The sequence below is a fragment of the Labeo rohita genome, chromosome 8 (assembly GCF_022985175.1).
Source record: "Labeo rohita strain BAU-BD-2019 chromosome 8, IGBB_LRoh.1.0, whole genome shotgun sequence".
NCBI classification, from domain to species: domain Eukaryota; kingdom Metazoa; phylum Chordata; class Actinopteri; order Cypriniformes; family Cyprinidae; genus Labeo; species Labeo rohita.
Window position 1 is genome coordinate 28,912,566 of NC_066876.1, and position 21,657 is coordinate 28,934,222.

Sequence of the window (21,657 nt, forward strand, 5' to 3'; positions counted from 1 at the left end):
GCATGTAATAGGTAATATATTATTATTATTATTGATAATACATAATGTAATATTATAACATTATAAAATATTACACTCAAGTAAATATTTTAATTTAACTTAATTCAAATCAAAATCCTAAAACATTTTCTTGCAAAAAAAAAAAGAAGACAAAAATAAAATAAATAATGGTATTATTAATAAAGTATTAAATTATTTTAATAAAGTATGATAACATTGTTTATAGAATTTAATTATGGTATTCTTATTATTAATAATAATACATGTTTAATATAATATTATATCAAATAATGAAATATTACACTCAAGTAAAAATGTAAATGAAACTTATAAATCAAAATATTAAGAAACAAATACTAATGAATAGTACTATTGCTGATGTAAACATTTTAATAAATATAAATATAACTTAATATAAATAGAAATAATATAAATATTATTGTTTACTACTATTGTTTTAACCATAAACCACAATGTGCATACAATGAACATAAAATAACATTCTAATTTATTTCATATTATACATACATATGCATCAATGGACAAGTACATCAGATGTTAGACATCAACACGACAGCAGATGTGCCATTGTTTCATCCTTGTTTTCAACCCGAATAAAGACATAAGACGTATCACCACAGTGCAATCCCTCTCATATTTCAACATCTGCATGGACAGCGTGTCAAGTTAATGTTGCGATATATGGGCTATTAAGTTAAGAGGCGTCTGGGGAGTAATGATCGACTACGTTGTATCACCAGAGTTAATGACACAGCTTCAACTGACGGGCGGATTGATGCTAAATTGGGCTGGTATTTTTAAATCATCCGAGGGTGGCGGTAAAGCTCTGGAAGAACATGATCAGATGTGATGCTGTTATTCACAGATAATACTTGAATAAAGGCTCTGGCCGGAGGCTTTTAGAGCAAAAACTTCTCCATCTGTCTGTCATAATCCCCTTCTTTTCCTGCATCCAGCCAGCAGCCTCTAGTTCAACCAGGGCCAGACGTGCAAATAAATACAGCCTCCAAAAACAATCTGTGTCCATTTGTCTTATTCAAATAGTTTAAGAGCCATTAAATTTGATCTCTTTAATCTGGTTTTAATCTAACCAGGTACAGGTTTATGGGGATTTGGTTTTGAGAGCACTTTCTGCTGTTCTGAGTGCATTTAAAGCTTATAATTGCATACAGGTTTGATGTGGACAAATAAATCATCTCTACAGTTCATCTGAGGTCTACACTTCTTTGGGATTTGGTGTTTTTTGGCCCATTTATAGGTCTGCATGCAAAAAGCAGCAGAGACCATTATGATATTCAAATTCAGAAGGTCTTTTTGAGCACTGGCTACAGTATTAAGGTCTTACCCTTATTGTTTAACCAAAAAGATCATGAGAGAACTGCTGTGGAAAGGATCTATAACAGTGTCTGTTCTTCACATTGGTCTCATCATGAATGAATAAGATGTGACAGGTCTATATTTGATTTGAAGATGACGGACAACTCTTTGGAGAGCAGAGTATGCAATGCTACGCCGTCGTGAGCGTACACCCATCGCTCCCCCGTCCAATCGTAGCGTTTCGGCCCGCTGAGAAAGGAAACATTCAGAAATGTCTGATAAAGCTGTGAAAATGATCATATTTGCTCTCATATCACTCAATAAAAAATGTTCGTGCCTTTCTTCAGTCGAAAAGAAATTAGGTTTTTTGAGAATATAAACATTCCAGGGTTTTCTCTATATAGTGGACTTAAATGGGAGCCACAGGCTTGAAGGTCCAAATTGCAGTTTCAATGCAGCTTCAAAGGGCTCTGCACAATCCCAGCCAAGAAACAAGGGTCTTATCTAGCGAAACGATTGGTCATTTATATTTATATACTTTTTAACCACAAATGCTCGTCTTGCACTAGCTGGACTTCACGCATTACGTAATCACGTAGGAAAACTCGCACATAATGTAGTGTTTACAAAGGGAATGCTCAAAGAAAGTCAAAAGCGTTTACAAAAAAAAGGTAAAACAACGATGTTAGATGATTTTGAAGTTGGAGAAGAAAATGAGATTGAGCTTTTAGCCGTACACAGATGAAGAACTAACCGTGACCTTTCCAACGTGATTACGTAATACGTGAAGACACGCACACGCATTGCAGAGCTAGTGCAAGATGAGAATTTGTGGTTAAATGTATATACATTTAAATTTTTTTTAGAAAATGACTGATCGTTTTGCTAGATAAGACCCTTATTTCTCACCTTATTTCTCGTGTAGAGCCCTGCACTGAAACTGCAATTTGGACCTTCAACCTATTGGCCACCTTTGAAGATCACTATACGGAGGAAAATCCTGGAATGTTTTCCTCAAAAACCTTAATTTATTTTCTGCTGAAGAAAGAAAGACATGAACATCCTGGATGACATGTGGGTGAGAAATTATCAGGAAATTTTTATTCAGGAAGTGAAATAATTCTTTAAGTAACGTATGTTTGCAAGAAATTTGCTGATTCAGTTCTAACTCTTTTACATAAAACTGATTAAACAGTTAAGCACAACATATGAACGTTGACAAATGAGTGTCTAACCTTGTTGGCGAGGAGAGCCAAATCTGACGATTGGGTGTCTGTTTGTTGATAACGTATGTACCATGGTCAGAGCCCACTTTCACTGTCAGCACTCCACTCTGTTGAGAAATTTAACACACATGTAAACATACGATGGTTTCAGTCTATGGCGTTAACATTTAATTGTGCCACTGACAGGAATTATTTTAGGGATCATAAAAAAGGCATGTTGGTTTTTATTTAGTAATGACCTGAATATGATATTTCACATAAAATACATTCACATATAGCTCACAAGAGAAAATAATAGTTGAATTTATAAAAAAAAGTTTACGTACGCTTGACTCTTAATACTGTGTTGTTACCTGAATGATCCACAGCTGTGTTTTTTTGTTTAGTGATAGTTGTTCATGAGTCTTTTGTTTCTCCTGAACAGTTAAACTGCCCACTGTTCTTCAGAAAAATCCTTCAGGTCCACAAATTCTTTGGTTTTGCAGCATTTTTGTGTATTTGAACCCTTTCCAACAATGACTGTATGATTTTGAGATCCATCTTTTTACAATGAGGACAATTAAGGGACTCATATGCAACTATTACAGAAGGTACAAATGCTCACTGATGCTCCAGAAGGAAACACAATGCTTTAAGTTGGGGGGGTGAAAACTTTTCGAATTTGTAGATGAAGGTAAATGTAATTTATTTTGTCTTCTGGAAAACATGTAAATATCTTTTAGCTTCTGAAGAGCAGTGCTAGATGAAAAAATATGATATTTAGACAAAATAAGAAAAATGTACACATCTTCATTCTGTTCAAAAGTTTTCACCCCCGGCTCTTACTGCATCATGTTTCCTTCTGAAGCATCAGTGAGTGTTTGAACCTTCTGTAATAGTTGCATATGAGTCCCTCAGTTGTCCTCAGTGTGAAAATATGGATCTCAAAATCATACAGTCATTGGAAAAGGTTCAAATACACAAAAATGCTGAGAAACTAAAGAATTTGTGGGACCTGAAGGATTTTTCTGAAGAACAGCGGGCAGTTTAACTGTTCAGGACAAACAAGGAAATTGTGAACAACTAAACAAAAAAATAAATAATTAAAAAACAGCTGTGGATCATTCAGGTAACAACACAGTATTAAGAATCAAGTGTATGTAAACTTTTGAACATGGTTAATTTTTATAAATTCAACTATTATTTTCTCTTGTGGACTATATGTAAATGCCTTTTATGTGAAATATCTTATTCAGGTCAGTACTAAATAGAAAATAACATGCATTTTATATGATCCCTCTTATTTTGGTAACATAATTAACATTTTGCAGATTCTGCAAGGTGTATGTAAACGTCTGGTTTCAACTGTATGTGTGAGGGTACAGTCAGATCTGAGGCCAGGCACTGGTAACATGGCTCAATCTGTCAACCGCATCTTGGCATGCAGCTGTCCAAATGTTTGATTTAACAGGTTGCAGTATCATTATATCATCCTAACTGTAGCAACAGAGTCAGTGTGCAACAAGAGAGGATTTTCTGAATCCCATTTAAAGAGACGGCTGCAGCTATCAGTGTTTGCTGGTTGCATGTGAGGCTATAGAGGTGTAAAAACGGGCTGCTTAGAGTAAGTAGCTGACAGGAAGCTCACCGCCTGACATTTATCCAGCCAGAGGAGAGCGAGGAGCGTGAATGACCAATCAATCTGTCGGCAAGGCCTGCTGGCCACCCACTAGATGCTTAAATGAAACTGAAATGTGTGCATGGACTTAATCATTTACTGGGTTTGTTTGATATTTGTTAGATAAATAAATAAAAATGTGTGTGTGTGTGGAAAGACTGAAAGTGGCATTACTCCAGTCTTACAATAACATGCTAAAAGCTCTGAGTGTTTACAGCCTTCATAAATACTGCAGGAGACGAGCATTTTCTCTGCATGGTGCTGCAACAAAGGCTGATGCACAAATAGCTTTTTTTGCCGTGAACTTAACAGAAGGCATGCAGGAGCACTCAACAACAATAACACTAAAACAAACCTCTTTTCTGATAAAAGAAGAAGAGAAAAGATACCATCATAAAAGTTTTAGGATGCCATTTTCACCCTACAGAGCAACAACTTAATTGCAATGTATCAAAACAAGGCTGGGGATATAAATGTTAGACAAATGGGTTACATGACAGGTGAAGTGTGGAACTTTCTCCAAATCTTTCAAAAATATTTTAAATATTTTAATTTTTACTTTACTTTTGTAACTGCAATGGTCTATATTAATTGATCTAAGAATAATAACTATAATATCATATATTTGAAAACAATTTACACCTCCAAATGGTTCTCCTCTACAGTTTTTCCTAATTGAGGATCCCGGTTTATCCAAATAAACAGGTTGCAAACAGCGTAACGCAGACCAACACTGACCCCTGCTGGACATCTAGGCACAACAGACTTTTCATAAGGTTGAGATATAAAATCACCACAGGGATTTAAAGGGACAGTTCACCCAAGAATGAAAATTTTGTCATTAATTACTCACCCTCGTGTCATTCCAAATCCACAAGACCTTTGATCATCTTTGGAACACAAATTAAGTTATTTTTGATGAAATCCGAGAGCTTTCTGACCCTGCATAGACAGCAATGCAACTACCACGTTCAAGGCCCAGAAAGGTAGTATGGACATTGTTAAAATAGTCCATGTGACATCAGTAGTTTAAGCTTAATTTTATGAAGTTACCAGAATACTTTTTGTACGCAAAGAAAACAAACAAAAAAATAGATAAAAAAGTTTGTCAAGATAAACTTTAAGTTGGCTTGAGAAAGCCGGACCAGAAAGTTTAAAGAGTTTAAAAATGTTTTAAGTTTTATGGTTTTCAGTCTGAAATAGTTTGAAGTTTAAAGTAGTTTTAAAAGATTAAAGTTTGAATGTAGCATTTTTCTAACATGATTAGCAAGTTGCTAGCATATTTCTAGCATGATTAACGAGTTGCTATTATGTTTTTAACATGATTAGCATGTTGTTAGTATATTTCTAGCATGTTTACCAAAGTTGCTAGCATGTTTCTAGCATGATTAGCAAGTTGCTAGCATGTTTCTAACATGATTAGCATGTTGTTACCATGTTTCTAACATGATTAGCAAGTTGCTAGCATGTTTCTAACATGATTAGCATGTTGTTACCATGTTTCTAACATGATTAGCAAGTTGCTAGCATGTTAAATAGCATTTCAGTAAGTTGACTTTCTCAAGCCAACTTAATTACTTTATTCAACAATTTCAGCAGCACTACATGCAGCAGCACTGTATGTGTTGTGACACTCTAGTGAACGTGCACTGAAGATTGACACGTAGGAAAAGAAATTGTTGAATAAGTCATTATTTTTGTTTTATTTTTGTGCACACAAAAAGTATCCGTAGTTTCATAAAATCACGGTTGAATCACTGATGTCTTTACTACTTTTCTGGGGCTTGAATGTTTCAGTTGCGTTGCTGTCTATGCAGGCACAAAAAGCTCTGGGATTTCATCAGAACTATCTTAATTTGTGTTACGAAGATGAACAAAGGTCTTAAAAGTTTGGATTGACATGAGGGTGAGTAATTAATGACAGAATGTTCATTTTTGGGTGAACTATCCCTTTAACTTGTAAGGATGTGATAATGTGTGCATGTGTACTTACAGAGAAGACAGCATCATAGTCCATTCCAGTGAAGCTCTCATCTGTGAGGTCTTCAAAATACTCGGCCAATGCGTCCAGTGTCTCATCTGCTAGTCTCTCATATTCCGTCTCTGTTAGTTCTCTATACAAAATAATCACTGTGCATGTTAAGACAATAATAGTTTCCAATCATTGCAAGATACTAGTGAACATGATGCTAATGTGTCAATAATAAATGAGAAAATTTTGTTCTGCATTATTAGTTGTTGTGTTATTATTATTATTATTAGTTTTTTTGTGGTTTGACTGGTTATTTAAACTATATAGATAGTTATTATTTGAATGTGGGTGACAAAACACATTATGAGGGCAGGGAACTTTTTTAACACAAAAAAAAATACAACATAGAAAATTTCAATTATCTGAACAACAATCTTACAATAAACAAACCCTCACCAACACAATGATAAATCATAACTTGTATATCTCACTGCACAATGAAAGTACAAGGAATACTGAAAATATCATGCTCTGCAATGATAACTGTAAATCACAATTGGTATATCTTATTGCATAATAAATTAAAAAGGTATACTGCAAATATTGTGCTCTGTCAGTGATTAAACTTCAAGATTAAACTTCAGTGAACACTATTTACCTGAACTGAAGTGCTTTTTTTTCTCCAAGCGGTGTGTTTAAATGGAGTTCTCTCTTCTTCCAATCGAACCACTTGAAAATATTTAAATATCAGTTGGGTAAAAGAAGTTAATGTGAACTTTTAGACATTCTGACACTTCATTTGAAACATTTACACTACCAGTCAAAAGTTTTTAATGTTTTTTTTTTAAAGAAGTTTTACCAAGCCCGTAGGGCTGTCAACGATTAATCGCAATTAATCGCATACAAAATAAAAGTTTAAGTTTGCCTAATATATGTGTGTGTACTGTGTGTAATTATTATGTATATATAAATACACACAAATTAATGTGTATATATATGAGAAATGTTATTAATATACAAAATGATTTTATTTATATATAATATAAATTATATAAAAATTATAATAAATACACTACCGTTCAAAAGTTTGGGGTCAGTACATTTTTATTGTTTCTTTTCTTTTTTTTAAGAAATTAATACTTTTATTCACCAAGGATGTATTAAGTTAATAATTAAAAGTTTATTAAAAGTTAATAATAAATAATTTACATTGTTATAAAATATTTATATTTTGAATAAACACTGTACTTTTTAAACTTGTTATTCATGAAAGAATCCTGAAAAAAAAAAATTACAGGTTCCAAAAAATATTTGGCAGCACAACTGTTGACATTATCCAACATTGATCATTCTAATAATAAATCCGCATATTAGAATGATTTCTGAAGGATCATGTGACACTTAAGACTGGAGTAACAGCTGATAAAAATTCAGCTTTTCATCACAGGAATAAATTCTATTTGAAAGTATGTTAGAATAAAAAACATTATTTTATATTGTAAAAACATTTTGCAATATTACTGTTTTTTTTTCTATATTTTTAATCAAATAAATGCAGCCTTGATGAGCATAAGAGACTTCTTTAAAGACTATTACAAGTCTTACTGACCCCAAACTTTTGAACGGTAGTGTACATATGCTTGTAAATATTTCTTAAATATATACATGAATGTGTTTGTATTTATATATACATAATAATTATACACAGTACACACACATATATTAGGCAAACTTAAACTTTTATTTTGATTGCGTTGACAGCCCTAAAAGCCCGCGTTTATTTGATCCAAAGTAATTTTGAAATATTTTTACTATTTAAAAATCACTGTTTTCTATTTGAATATATTCTAAAATATAATATATTTCTGTGATTTTTAGCATCATTACTCCAGTCACATGATCCTTCAGAAATTATTCTAATATTCTGATTTGCTGCTCAAAAACATTTTTTATTATTATTATTATTATTATTATTATTATGATGTTGAAAACAGTTAGTAGAACTTTTTCAGGTTTCTATGATGAATAGAAAGTTCAGAAGAACAGCATTTATCTGAAACAGAAATCTTTTGTAACATTATAAATGTCTTTATCGTCAATTTAAAACATCCTTGCTCAATAAAAGTATTAATTTCTATAATTTCACACCCCCTATTCTTGATTTCTTATTTATGAAGGACCATGTGACACTGAAGACTGGAGCAATGATGCTGAAAATTAAGCTTTGATCACAGGAATAAATTACATATTAAAATATATTCAAATAGAAAACAGTTATTTTAAATAATAAAAATATTTCAACATTTAAATGTTTTTGCTCTTTTGACTTTTTTAAAAAAATATAAAAAATCGTAACTTTTAACTGGTAGTGTACATTTATTCATATAGCAGACGATTTCATCTAAAACAATTTACAGTTGAGGAATACAAGTGATTCATCACAGGATGGTAATAAACAAGAAACGCCAATAATGCAAGGTTTCGATCATTGTTCAAAACAGTAAAAGCTAGAACAGGAAGCGATTAAGGAATAATGAAAGCACAGACATAGGAAAAGTGAAAGCATAGAGATTTTTTTTTAAACTTTCACTTTTCCTTTGTCTATGTTTTCATTATACCGTAATCCCTTCCTGTTGTAGTATAGCTGAAAGGTAAAATGTTGTATGTAAATGTTCTATCTTTTACTGAAATGTAAAAAGACACAGAAGATCTGTTTTCATTACCTGTGAATGTCCTCCACATACATTGGTCCTTGTGACTGTCTGTGCTGAAGAAATACTCCTATAACTGCCACCACATATTGACTAAAACACATGGGACACAAACAAAACACTTTTGAATCACGCAAATTAAGACATTAAACTAAACAGAAAAGTTACACTAATTAAGGTTATCGAAATTGGACTACAATTCAGCATGAAAGAGAATCAAGTAACTACATTGCAAATGCACCTAAATATATCTAGCCAGTAAAGTTGTCTGTGTCATGTCTGTCCATATCTCACGATTTTATATAATAGATTTGTCTCTCTATATAATAAAAAAGGGACAAATAAAGAGTCTATAATAACAGACACACGTCTCATTGTAACCTGCCACGGCGAAGATTGACAGTTCAGTCATGCTAACCAGCCTTTAACGTTTACAACTCACTCACTTCAAGTCCACTTCTCATTGTTGACAGTCTGGAGGCTTGTTGGTGACATTTCCATCTGTAGCTTAAGCTCAGTAGATAAAGACAATGAGACTTGTTAGTTAACCTTGACATAGCTCCTGAAAGGATGGAAGTCTCCGGCTAGTCAGTCTGATTGCATATGCCGCTTCGACAGTCTTCGTGAGATTTCAAAATACAGGTCCCAACAAAATAAAAGTCTGTTTTATTCAGGGACATTTTTGTTCCTAGTGTTTTCTCAATCGATTTGGCTCATTTCCTATAACGGTAATTTGTACACTACCTGTCGAAAGTTTTTTTAAAAAGTAATATTTTTATGTTTTTTTTTGCTCACTAAGCCTGCATTTATGTGATCCAAAATACAGCAATATTGTGAAATATTTTTACTATTTAAATTTCTATTTGAATATATTTTAAAATGTAATTTATTTCTGTGATTTCAAAGTTGAATTTTCTAGCATCGTTACTCCAGTCACATGATCCTTCAGAAATCATTCTAATACGCTGATTTGCTTTTTTTTTTTTAAAGGAACATTATTTGTTATTATTATCATCAGTAAATTTAAACAGTTGAGTGCATTTTTTCAGGAAAGATAAAAAGAGATAAATTATTGAAAATAATATTTTTATTTAGCTAGGATGCTTTAAATTAATCAAAAGTAATGATAAAGTCATTTTTAATGTTACAAAAGATTTCTATTTTAGATAAATGCTGTTCTTCTGAACTTTCTATTCATCAAAGAAACCTGAAATCATTCTAATATGCTGTTTTGCTTTTTTTTTTTTTTTTAAAAAAAAAACAACAACAACAACAACAACAATAAAAACATTATTTATTATTATTATCATCAGTAAATTTAAACAGTTGAGTGCATTTTTTCAGGATTCTTTGATTAATAGAAAGATAAAAAGAGATAAATTATTGAAAATAATATTTTTATTTAGCTAGGATGTTTTAAATTAATCAAAAGTAATGATAAAGTCATTTTTAATGTTATAAGAAATTTCTATTTTAGATAAATGCTGTTCCTCTGAACTTTCTATTCATCAAAGAAACCTGAAAAAATTCTACTCAGTTGTTTTCAACATAATAATAATAATAATGATAATAATAATAATACATATTTTTGAGCAGAAATCAGAATATTAGAATGGTTTCTGAAGGATCATGTGGCTGGAGTAATATGCTAAATTTCAGCTTTGAAATCACAGCAATAAATTACATTTTAAAATATATTCAAATAGAAAACAGTTATTTTAAATACTAAAAATATTATATTTTACAATATTACTGCTTTTGCTGTACTTTGGATCAAATAAATGCAGGCTTGGTGAGCATAAGAAACTAATTTAAAAAAACTCACAAATCTTACTGTTCAAAAACTTTTGACTGGCAGTGTATGTCAACAAAATTAGCATTTTGTTACTTTTAAAAGCAATTAATGTTATTTTTGGATAGATAGATAGATAGATAGATAGATATCACCTTCAACCACTAGATGGCATCAAAGAAAGCGTGTTAGCATTACGGGAATAAAAGGTATTTCTCTGAAGTGCAGGAGGAGGCGGAGACTCGCTGCCGTTTGACTTCAGTCGCCTTCATTAACGATTCCACAAAGTAGAGGGACACTGAGCACACACACCTCCAGTGAGCGAAACACTACAAGTCTCGGAATATCAGCGTGTACTCAAATCTCTCTCCCTCTCTCCGACGGCAAGACAGACCTCCGCCCAAAAAGACATATATATATACAGGTAAGATATTTTTAAAAATATGTTTATTGCGATGTAACCTGTCTGAAGCTGTCAGATGGACATACACCTGTGTCAGTTCAGCGGTGTGTTCTTCCGCACTCATACAGTATAGTCCAGACGTCATATGTGACATATGTGTTTAATTATGTTTCACCTATGCATATTTCTATGAGTACGCATATAGAAAAACTTTAAATAACATAGCAGCCAATTAAAAAAATAATAAACTCAAATTTTATCCTTATAGCCTATTTGTTCATTGCAAAATCATAACTGTTTTTACATTTTAAGAGTTTTAGGTCTTTTAGGCTCTTACTCTGTAAGAGTGGCAAAATTACGTAATATTGCAGGGAAGTGTTTACTCAGAAATATTACGAAGTCTTGTAAATGTGCTGACTGCATCTTAAAACTTAGTGCACTGTCTATACAGAAAACTGTCAAAAATCATTTTATTACTCTTTTAAACGTTTTTGATATAAATATTCTGTACAAACACAGGGAGACAGAGGTCAGTTGTCACATGGGAAGTTGTCTGAAGGGTCATACCTCTGTAACTATATTGGCACAAAAGGTTAATCTGTGTTCAGTGAATTGTATCATTTGTCTCTGAGCAATAACAGTGAAAATATATGCATATACAGACAACAACTATAAAAAGCATAAACTGAGAAATACTGACTAGAGGTGTGACAATTAGCACTTATATTAATTGATTGATTGATTTTATAATATCAGTGGGATTGAACACAAGAATTGCATTTCTTTCATATTGTCAATATGTATTTGGTAGGTCAGAATCACTGTATAAATGGAAAAACTGCATATTTATGTTATTTCAAACTATCCAGATTGAGTATAGGCTGGTCTTTCAGTCATAAGGGTAAAATATATTTTTTTAATTTTTAGATACAGCTATTTGAAAATCTGGAATCTGCAAAAAAAAAATCTAAATATTGAGAAAATCACCTTTGAAGTTGTCCAAATGAAGTTCTTAGCAATGCATATGACTTATCAAAAATTAAGTTTTGATATATTTATGGTAGGAAATTTACAAAAATATCTTCATGGAACATGATCTTTACTTAATACCCTAATAATTTTTGGCATAAAAAAATTTGATGATTTTGAACCATGTTGTTGGCTATTGCTATAATGGTCCAGGGTCACATATGTGTTGAGAAAATCCATAAAGAACATGTTGCATGTTCATGTTATTTTTTGCAATCTAATAGATCAAATGAGGTTATGAGAAAAGCCTCATAACAGTTGTTTGGACAAGCTTGTACCTGGAGGCACGAAACCGCATGACAGCAAAGAACAATGAGAGGAAGAAGAAATATTCCTCCAGTATTTGTAGCCGCGGTCTCTTTAATTGAAGCTCAGTGTCTCTTGCGCAGATCCTTTTCCAGGTGGCTATTCCCAAAAGCCTTCTGCAGCAGTACTAAACTGCATAATTCTGTATCAGAAGTTTGTCTGATGCTGGCACTTTTGTGCTCTTATGTTGTGCAGAATACCTCGGTGGCAAGTTTTGCTTGCTTACATATAACGAAAATATGAGGTGTTCAGAATAGTGTATTAATATAACTGTCTACTATTTTTGCAGTATATAGTATGTATACTGTACATATTTTCTGTATGCATCAAGAGCTCAAGGTTTTTTTTTGGAAAAATTTCATTATATATATTATTATATGTATTAGCAGATGTATCTGTAATATCTCTGACTAAAGATGTAAATTAAAAAAGTTGATTACTGCATGCCACTCACATGCAACCCATGCAAATGTGTTGTGGATTAATGCAAAAAGTACTTCATGTTCTGTTTACAGACACATTTCATCCGTATCCCAGTTCTCTGTCAGAATCAGATCAGTAAGCCACATCATTTCATTTCATTTTTAATCTTTCTGGAGCCTTTCAAAAGCTGTAGCTGAATGATGAACAGCAGTCGTGACCAGCGGTCTCACTCCCATGCACATTTTTTTATTGCTCCCACAGTGGCATGCTACATTCCTCCCTGGTATTCAGACTGCAGACAGCCAAGACAGTGGCTGACCCATAGCAGATTTACCACCTCTTATATCAGCATAAGAAAAAAGATCAGAGTTTATGTTAACTAAGCTGCTCTTAGATCAGTACATAAGAGCTTAGATGGAATGTGACGTGGTATTTTCTTTTGATGTGTAAAATATCATCTCTCTGGCTGGGTTATGCCACCATCATCATTATTATACCTATAGAGGGGGATTTTATGGTGAACCTTTCACTTGTAGAAGAACTTTTGGGACAGAAAATCTTAAATAAAATACACTGATTCTTATGTGTCATTTAAGGCACCTTTACACAGCCTAGTTAAGACTGCTAGGGTCAGGCTCTGTGCCTATTCAAAATCTGTATAAAGATGCAAAGCAGAATAAAGATCATACTAAAATATGCAGCTTTGACCCACTTCAGCTCCACTATAAGTGGAAGCTGTGATGCTGTTTTGATTCTGTGTAAAAGAAATGCAGCATCAGTACTGGTTTAAACTTTTTTTTTAATGAATTTAGTATTTTTTTATGCATTTAGATGAATGCATTTGTAATTATTTGTTTACATTTATATAGATTTTTTCTATTTATTTAAAATTATTTTTTAAAATATTTGTATTTGAAATCATTTATTTAATTCAATATTTTAGTATTAAATAATTTGTACAAATTTATTTCCTTTTATTTAATATAATTCATTTAATGTAAGATTTTAATATAATTTATTTGTAATTATTTTAACATTAATTTGTACAATTAATTTAACATTATTTCTGCATTTATAATTTTATGTAAATCTATTTATACTGCTTCCATGCAGCGTGTAAATGCACCTTATTATAGTAAATATACCACTTCAGATACTACTTTTGTGTTGATTCATTCATCAGCGTCGGTTATATTATTTAAAGAGAGCTTTCACGTTCCTTAGACTTTTTAATGCATCCCTCACTGCTGAAGGTTATCAAGCCAGTGCTTTTGAATGGAAAATCAGCAGATGCAAATGAGCGTCTACAAAAACACATCCACTGTCATCTTTCCTTGTACACCTGTGTGTAGCTCTCACTTAAAGAATTGCATAACAAACCTGTGATAATGCATGCCTGAGCCAAAGTTTGACGAGACAAGAACCCCTTTAGTCTGAACGACTACAGATCACTCAATGTCACAATGTTCCTGAATATAAACATAGATGGTTTAGTTAATTGTGACTCTAATGCTAGCTTACGTCAATAGAAGGCAAAAGGACATTTCTCCCGTTGAACCATAGAAAAATGTGCTTTTTTTTTTTATTTGACACGTTACATAACCGAATTCCCTGAGGTTGTTTCAGCCTGTAGGCTATTTAGCAGGCGGTCATGCTCACTTGTGTCTTGTGACATTTGTAAAAGCATAATGAAGTGCATTCTTGAATGCTGCTGACCCTGAATATGTCTTCTTTTATTTAAAATGCGACAGTAATAGCTTGTGTGGCAATTGCTTTATGTTTTAATACACTATATGTAAATACTTACTGAAAATAATAAAATAGATGGTTAAATAGTTCTTGATCCACTGACAAGATCAGAGAAATGTACTGCCTACATTAGACAACCATCTCTCCGTTGAAAGCCATATAGTATATATAAAACTCACAGTCAGAATAGAGTGCATTAGTGCCAAAAAAATATCTTTGCTAAAGCATTATAAATTATTATACCCAGCCAAAAGGTGAATCACTACATTTTATTTGAAGCAAAAAAGTATGTGAAAATCAGACAAGAGGATGAAGGTCTTGCACTTTATTGAGGTAAAGAACTACAATTCCATGAAGCACTGGGAATGCTAGAATAGAAAACATTTTTTATCATTATATCATTTTACTGTAAGCTGATGTTTATAGGTCTATAGAAACAGTATATTTAATATATTTTTAATATATTTTAAAATATACTCTCTCACGCTCTGATTGGTGCAATCTTTTGTACAGAATCATGGGTATTGTAGTTTTCATTACGAATTCCACTGTTTATCATGACTACAAAATGCAAATAATGCAGTAAAAATAATGCAAACAGATGGCTTCAAAAAATACAGCACTGACAAACTTGGAGCTCCAAACTATGGAAGCCACTGAATAAATTACACCACTGAATTAAAAAAAAATTAATTGCGAGTTTGTATCTCATAATTCTGACTTTTTTCTCACAATTGAGAGGTTACATCTCAGTTGTTTTTTTTTTTTTTGAGTTTTTTTTTCTCCAAATTGCATGATACAAACTCGCAATTGTGACTTTTTTTCTTAGAATTGTGATATATAAACTCACAATTTTGAGTTATAAAGTCAGAATAGTAAGATATAAAGTCAGAATTGCGGGATATAAACTGAGTTATAAAGTCAGAACACTGAGAAATTAAGTCAAAATTGTGAGATATAAGCCTTTTTTCTCACAAATGCAAGTTTTTATCTCGCAGTTCCGACTTTTTTTCTCAGAACTGTGATAAATAAACTCACAATTTTAAGTTATTGAGAGATATAAATTCACAAATCTGATATTTTTCTTGCAAATGCAAGTATGTATCTCACAATTCTGACTTTTTTCCTCAGAATTGTGATATATATACTCACAAGTTTGTGTTATGAAGTCAGAATAGCAAGATATAAAGTTAAAATTGCAGGATATAAAGTCACAATTCTGGCTTTTTTCTCAGAACTGTGTGATACAAACTTGCAATTCTGACTTTTTTCTCAGAAATGTGATACATAAACTCGCAAGTTTATGTTCTAAAGTCAGAATAGCAAGATATAAAGTTAAAATTGCAGGATATAAACTTATAATAATGTGAGAAATAATGAGAGAACTGCAACATATAAACACACTTCTAAGTTATAAAGTCAGAATAGCAAGAAATAATGTCAGAATTGTAAGATATAAACTCACAATTCTGTCTTTTTCTCAGAATTGTGATATATAAACTTGCAATTTTGACTTCTTTCTCGCAAATGTGAGTTTGTATCTCAATTCTGACTCCTTTTCTCAGAATTGTGATATATGAACTTGCAATTTTGAGTTATAAAGTCAATAGCATATAAAGTCAAATTTGCAGAAAATAAACTTACAGTTGTAAGAAATAATGTCAGTATTGCGATATGTAAACTCACAATTTTAATATTTTTGCTCACAGCTGCGAGTTTGTATCTCACAATTCTGACTTTTCATCCTGTTCATATCCTGCAATTCTGACTTTATATCTCACTATTCTGATAAACTTGTAGTTGTGAGTTATAAAGTCCTACATTTCACAGTTCCAACTTAATAACTTGGAATTGTGTGTCATAAAGTCAGAATTGCAATATGTAAAATTTAAAAGTGATTTTTTTTTCTGTTTACATTTTTTACCTGTTACATTTTTGTAATTCTGTTTAGTGATACTATTTGCTAATTTAATGCTAATTTAGTGATGCTACTTTTTTGATAGTTTTTCTATGTAAACTATGTTTTTCTATGATATATGTGTTTGACCATTGCATTTGCGTCTTTTGCAAAATCTCACGCATGACAAAATGCTCTAAAAATGTGGCGGTCAAGTTAAAATAAATTAGACTTGTAAAAAACTTGAGACCATTACCAGGGTCTTGTGTGAGCAATCCCTAATTGCATTTGCAAGGACCACTATATATCTCCCTGTTAAAAGTGCAAAGCAATTACTCAGACTAGAGTGGGAGGGCAATCCCACCCTGCCCTTAACGGCCTGTCAATGAGCTTGTTGTAGCGATTGGCTACTTTATGTGTAGGACTGAAGCAACATTCTCACATTTAGTGTTAAATGTCAGAGAGCAATGCGTGTTAACTGTTTGGAGGCACTGTGGGGGGAGAGATGAACGGAACTGCAGGCGATGTTGTTGATCTCGCTGGTTTCATAATAACAATGGAATCTAGACATGCATATCCTGTTCTTTTGATTTTCAAAAACAGCATCAATCGCTTCCAATGGCAACATGTCCCCAGCGGGCAACAACAGGCTCCTGGAAAGGCTCTTATTGTCAAATACAGTCTGAGGGAGTTGTATGTCCCCTGCATGGACGGGGCTTGGTCACAGGGCCTTTTGTTTTAGTTACCATGCCATGAGTCTTATGATCGGGTTCAAACATCTCATATACCATGCACCTTTCTGTAAGCAAACGTCCCTGCAACAACCTGAGAGAACTTGTTGAAGAAAATGTTTTCCATATGTCATATGCAATGGAAATTACGCGCACATGAAGTGTTTAATGTTGACCTACAGCAGCAGCTGGACTATGACCAACATACAATTTTAAAAGTACTGACTACTACTGAATATTCCATGGAATGGTTATGGCCGTATGTGCTGATTCAACCCAAAGTATTACAGAGGTCATTTAGTTCCATGGCAGCTTCACAACTTCCTGTCTGCAACATGCGATGACTTAACAGGCACAGTAAAGGGAAGTGCCTAATGGTTTTCTTATCACAGGGCTGGACCTGAGCCAGAGTGGAGCAGCGGGTCCAACTCCATCCTGGGTACACCATTATCGGATAGCAGTGTGATAAAAGTGCATAAAGAGGCGTATTATGTGCCTGTGGTGGACATCTACTTTTCATGGCTCAGTTATGTTTTGTTTTATCCCAGGAGAGTAATTTTTTTTATGCAGATCATTCCTGCAGAGGAATTTGATTCTTTTTTATATTTTTGTCAGAAACGTAGGCCTACTATATGCAAGTACATAAAGCATACAGATAAATAGATAATTTCATAACACACAAGTACACGCTGCTGCAGTGGGCGCCTAATATATGCATAATTGTCTGTAGGTTGTAAGCTGTGTGTATGTTTAATTCACCAAAAATAACTGAATCATAAGAATCATTCATTCTGGAATCAAAGTACACCGGATGTGCTGTATTTGTTTAATTCACTTAAAAGAACCAGTTCATATGAGTAACTCATTCCTGAATCAGACTTCACAGGATGCGCAGTATGTGTTTGATTCACTACCAAAAAACGGACTCGTAAGTGTAATTTGTTGGAGAATTGCGCTGTTGAGGATCCCTTGTATGTGTTTGATTCACTAAAAAGAACCAACTCATAAGAGTCATTGGTTCAAGAATTGGACTACACAGGATAAATATATGTGTTTTTTTTAATCGGACTGCACCAAGTATGCTGCATGTGATGGATTTGCTTAAAAAACAAGCTCATAAGATTCATTCATCTTGAAGTAAGACTACACATACTATGCTGAAAAGATTCACTTAAAAGAACAGGCTCATTAGAGTTATTCTTTGGAGAATCAAACTACTCTGGTTGCACTGTATGTTTTTGATTCAAAAGAAACAACTGGAAATCTTAGTACAATGGTTGTGCTATGGATTCAGTACCAATGTTACGTTGCCAGAAAACATGTTTAGTATTTTAGTACAGGGCGCATTGGTGGAAGAGTTGTTAAAAAATCTAAAATGGTTTTTTATTCCCAAACTTAATTAGGACACAGTGTACCACATTTGGTTGGATGGCACAGAGAAGGTAACTCTATTACCCCCTTGAGTACTGCGACCCTTGCCTAAATGCTTGCGTAAAGTATGTTTATGGCCACTTTCTTAAGCTGTTTCACCTCTCTGCTTTTTGTTTTTCTTGTCTTTTCTCTAGTTTGACTTCCACAGCTAATCGCTCTGCCCTTGCCACGAGTCGAGTCTTTCAGCAGTTGGTCCGCTTGATCACCTGGCTGACATTGCTGCGCTCATGCTGACTTGAACTTGCTCGGAATAGTAAATAGTGTAGTGTAGCCTGAATGTCGTCCCTTTCGTTTACTCGTTCCACCCTTTCTTTATCTCACACCTCCTCCTTTTGACACTCCCCTGCTGCTCCTAAAAGGTCTAAGATAAGCTCTACAACTTTGCCGAATAAAAATGATTTTTTTTTTTGCTGAGAGGACTGGAAATGACAGAAAGAGGATCCCCTAATGCAGAAGTTTTCAGTCCTGCTTCTGGAGGGCCAATGTCCTGCAGAGTTTAGCTCCACCCTGCCCCAAACACACTTGGATGGAAGTTTCTAGTAATCCTTGACTGACTGCTTATCTTAAGAGCAAAAAAAATAGACTTTTTATGAAAATAGCCAAGTCTTTTTTGGATATTCCTCTTCATTTTCTGCGTCTGGCAACCAGTGAGGACTGGGCTGTGCCTCCTCAGTCCCGACTATGTCTGTACAGCAATAATTAGTATTTACAGTTTCATTGTACTCATGTGAAACTGTGCATATTGCCCAAGTTCAACTAATTCTTCTAAAATACCTTTAATAACATCATATCTAATTACAGCTTTGAGCGGGAAACCTTCACACAGTACACTAAGCCAGTTATGTAATAATTGTCACTGTATCCAATTAGCAAACTGAAGAAAGAACCTCCAGTCAGAACAAAGAGCGCATCTGTGATGCCTGTGCCTTGTTGGATACGCTCCTAATCCTGTTCTCTAGCTTTAAGCCCTCAATTAAAATGAACAGACATGGAATTTTGACCACCTTGCTTATAAATAATTCTTTTAAAAAGTTAAAAGTGGAGTTTCCATCTTAGAATAACATTAACAATAACATAACCTCTATCGCGGTTACATGCTCACGTGACGTTGATGTGCTATGCACTCGTTTTTAAAAACAAGTGATGTTAAGTTAAAACGCAATCAGCAGCGAAAGGAAACTTATTTTGCTATATACCGCGCGCTGTCTGAGAGGCTGATACTGAGCGCCAGTTTTTGGATATTTTAATGTCCTCGAGTTTAAGTGACTACAATAATGTGATATTTATCCCGTCAAATTTTATTTTATTTTTTACAGCGTTTTAGTGGCACGTTAAAAAAAAATACAACATTACGAGATTGAGGTCGGAATATTTCGAGAATAAAGTCAAAATATTACCAGAATAAAGTCAAAATGTTACGAGAATAAAGTCAAAATATTCAGAGAATAAAGTCAAAATGTTACGAGAATAAAGTCAAAATGTTACGAGAATAAAGTCAAAATTGTGAGAATAAAGTCTAAATGTTTTGAGAATAAAGTCAAAATTACGAGAATAAAGTCAAAGTGTTTTGAGAATAAAGTCTAAATGTTTCGAGAATAAAGTAAAAATATTTTGAGAATAAAGTCAAAATTAGGAGAATTAATTTGTTGCAATTACGAGATTAAAGTTATAATATTTGGAGAGTATATTCTAGCCTTTTTTGCATGCAAATGATTGGGAGCATCTGGGAGATATTCCAGTGTCTCAGCTTTCAAATTCTTTCAGATTTATATCTAAATACAAACAATATGTCTGTTACAATAATGTTTTTTCACACTCTTTAATGTGGCTGAACAGATCGCTGTAGTTTATGCGGCATGTGAATCAGTCATGCGCTACAAATAATGAATGTGAGACGTTAAATATTATTTCCAAGCATTTACTGTATTATACTGTAAAAACAACAACTTGTGAACAGTCGTTTATAGGCCTGTATCACTTATGTTAACGAACTGGCATCCACTTCAACCTTTTTATTGTTGTTTTTAATTAAATACATATGGAGGAATGAAAGATTGGGCCACAGACATTTTTGCGGAGTAGGTGGTGGAATTTTCAAATAGAAAACAGTATAATATAATAAAACAAATGTCTCATTGTAAGCATTCACATAAACACAGTGATCTGTCCCGCCACATTAAAGAGCGAAAAATACATTATTGCAAAACACATTGTTTGTATTTCGCTATAAAACTGACAGATTTTGAAAGCTAGACTTTGTTTTATATTAAAAGTACCAAAAGCACAAAGCTTATTGCTATTACTAGGTGGCTGCCGCACTGCGAATAGGCCTAGTATGAATGCAATGGAAGACATGAAATATTATTTCCAAGCACTCTTTCCCAGCGAGTATAACACGTGATATGATTTCTGCTAATAATCCCACAAATATTAAAATAAATTCCAGTGGCCTGGCAACCTCCCAGTGCTCCCAATCTGGGTAATTTGCATGTGCAGGTTACTCTCAAAATATTATAACTTTAATTGCTACGATTTCATTCTCGTAATTTTTATTTATTCTTTGAATTTCAACTTTATTCTCAAAATATTTCAACTTTATTCTTGAAACAATTTTGCTTTATTCTCAAAATATTTCGACTTTATTCTCGAAACAATTCGACTTTATTCTCTAAATATTTTTACTTTATTCTCGTAATTTCGACTTTATTCTCAAAACATTTCAACTTTATTCTCAAAACAATTCGACTTTATTCTCAAAATATTTTGACTTTATTCTCATAATTTCAACTTTATTCTCAAAACATTTCGGCTTTATTTTTGAAACATTTCAACTTTTTTCTCGAAACGATTCGACTTCATTCTCAAAATATTTTGTCTTTATTCTCATAACTTCAACTTTATTCTCGAAATATTTAGACTTTATTCTCAAAATATTATGACTTTAATCTCGTAATTTTAGTTTTGTTTTTTTTTAACGTGGCACTAAAACGCC

At 33.0% G+C, this 21,657-nt stretch overlaps 2 protein-coding genes across 3 annotated transcripts in view; one reads left to right on the plus strand and one right to left on the minus strand.

Moving 5' to 3' along the window:
* Positions 1–485: 485 nt before the first annotated feature.
* Positions 486–9,535, minus strand: fxn (frataxin). Its single transcript, XM_051116346.1, has 6 exons — positions 9,351–9,535; positions 8,917–8,997; positions 6,852–6,922; positions 6,215–6,335; positions 2,574–2,671; positions 486–1,587 (listed from the first exon to the last, which is right to left on the minus strand). The coding sequence occupies exons 1-6, from the start codon at positions 9,459–9,461 to the stop codon at positions 1,449–1,451; spliced, it is 621 nt and encodes a 206-aa protein (XP_050972303.1). The 5' UTR covers positions 9,462–9,535; the 3' UTR covers positions 486–1,448.
* Positions 9,536–10,958: 1,423 nt separating this feature from the next.
* pip5k1bb (phosphatidylinositol-4-phosphate 5-kinase, type I, beta b) overlaps positions 10,959–21,657 on the plus strand; it is a 54,363-nt gene continuing 43,664 nt past the window's right edge. For both annotated transcript variants that reach the window (XR_007828275.1, XM_051117454.1), the window contains exon 1: positions 10,959–11,120. The gene's annotated coding sequence lies outside the window, so the exon portion shown is untranslated. The remainder of the gene's footprint in view (positions 11,121–21,657) is intronic.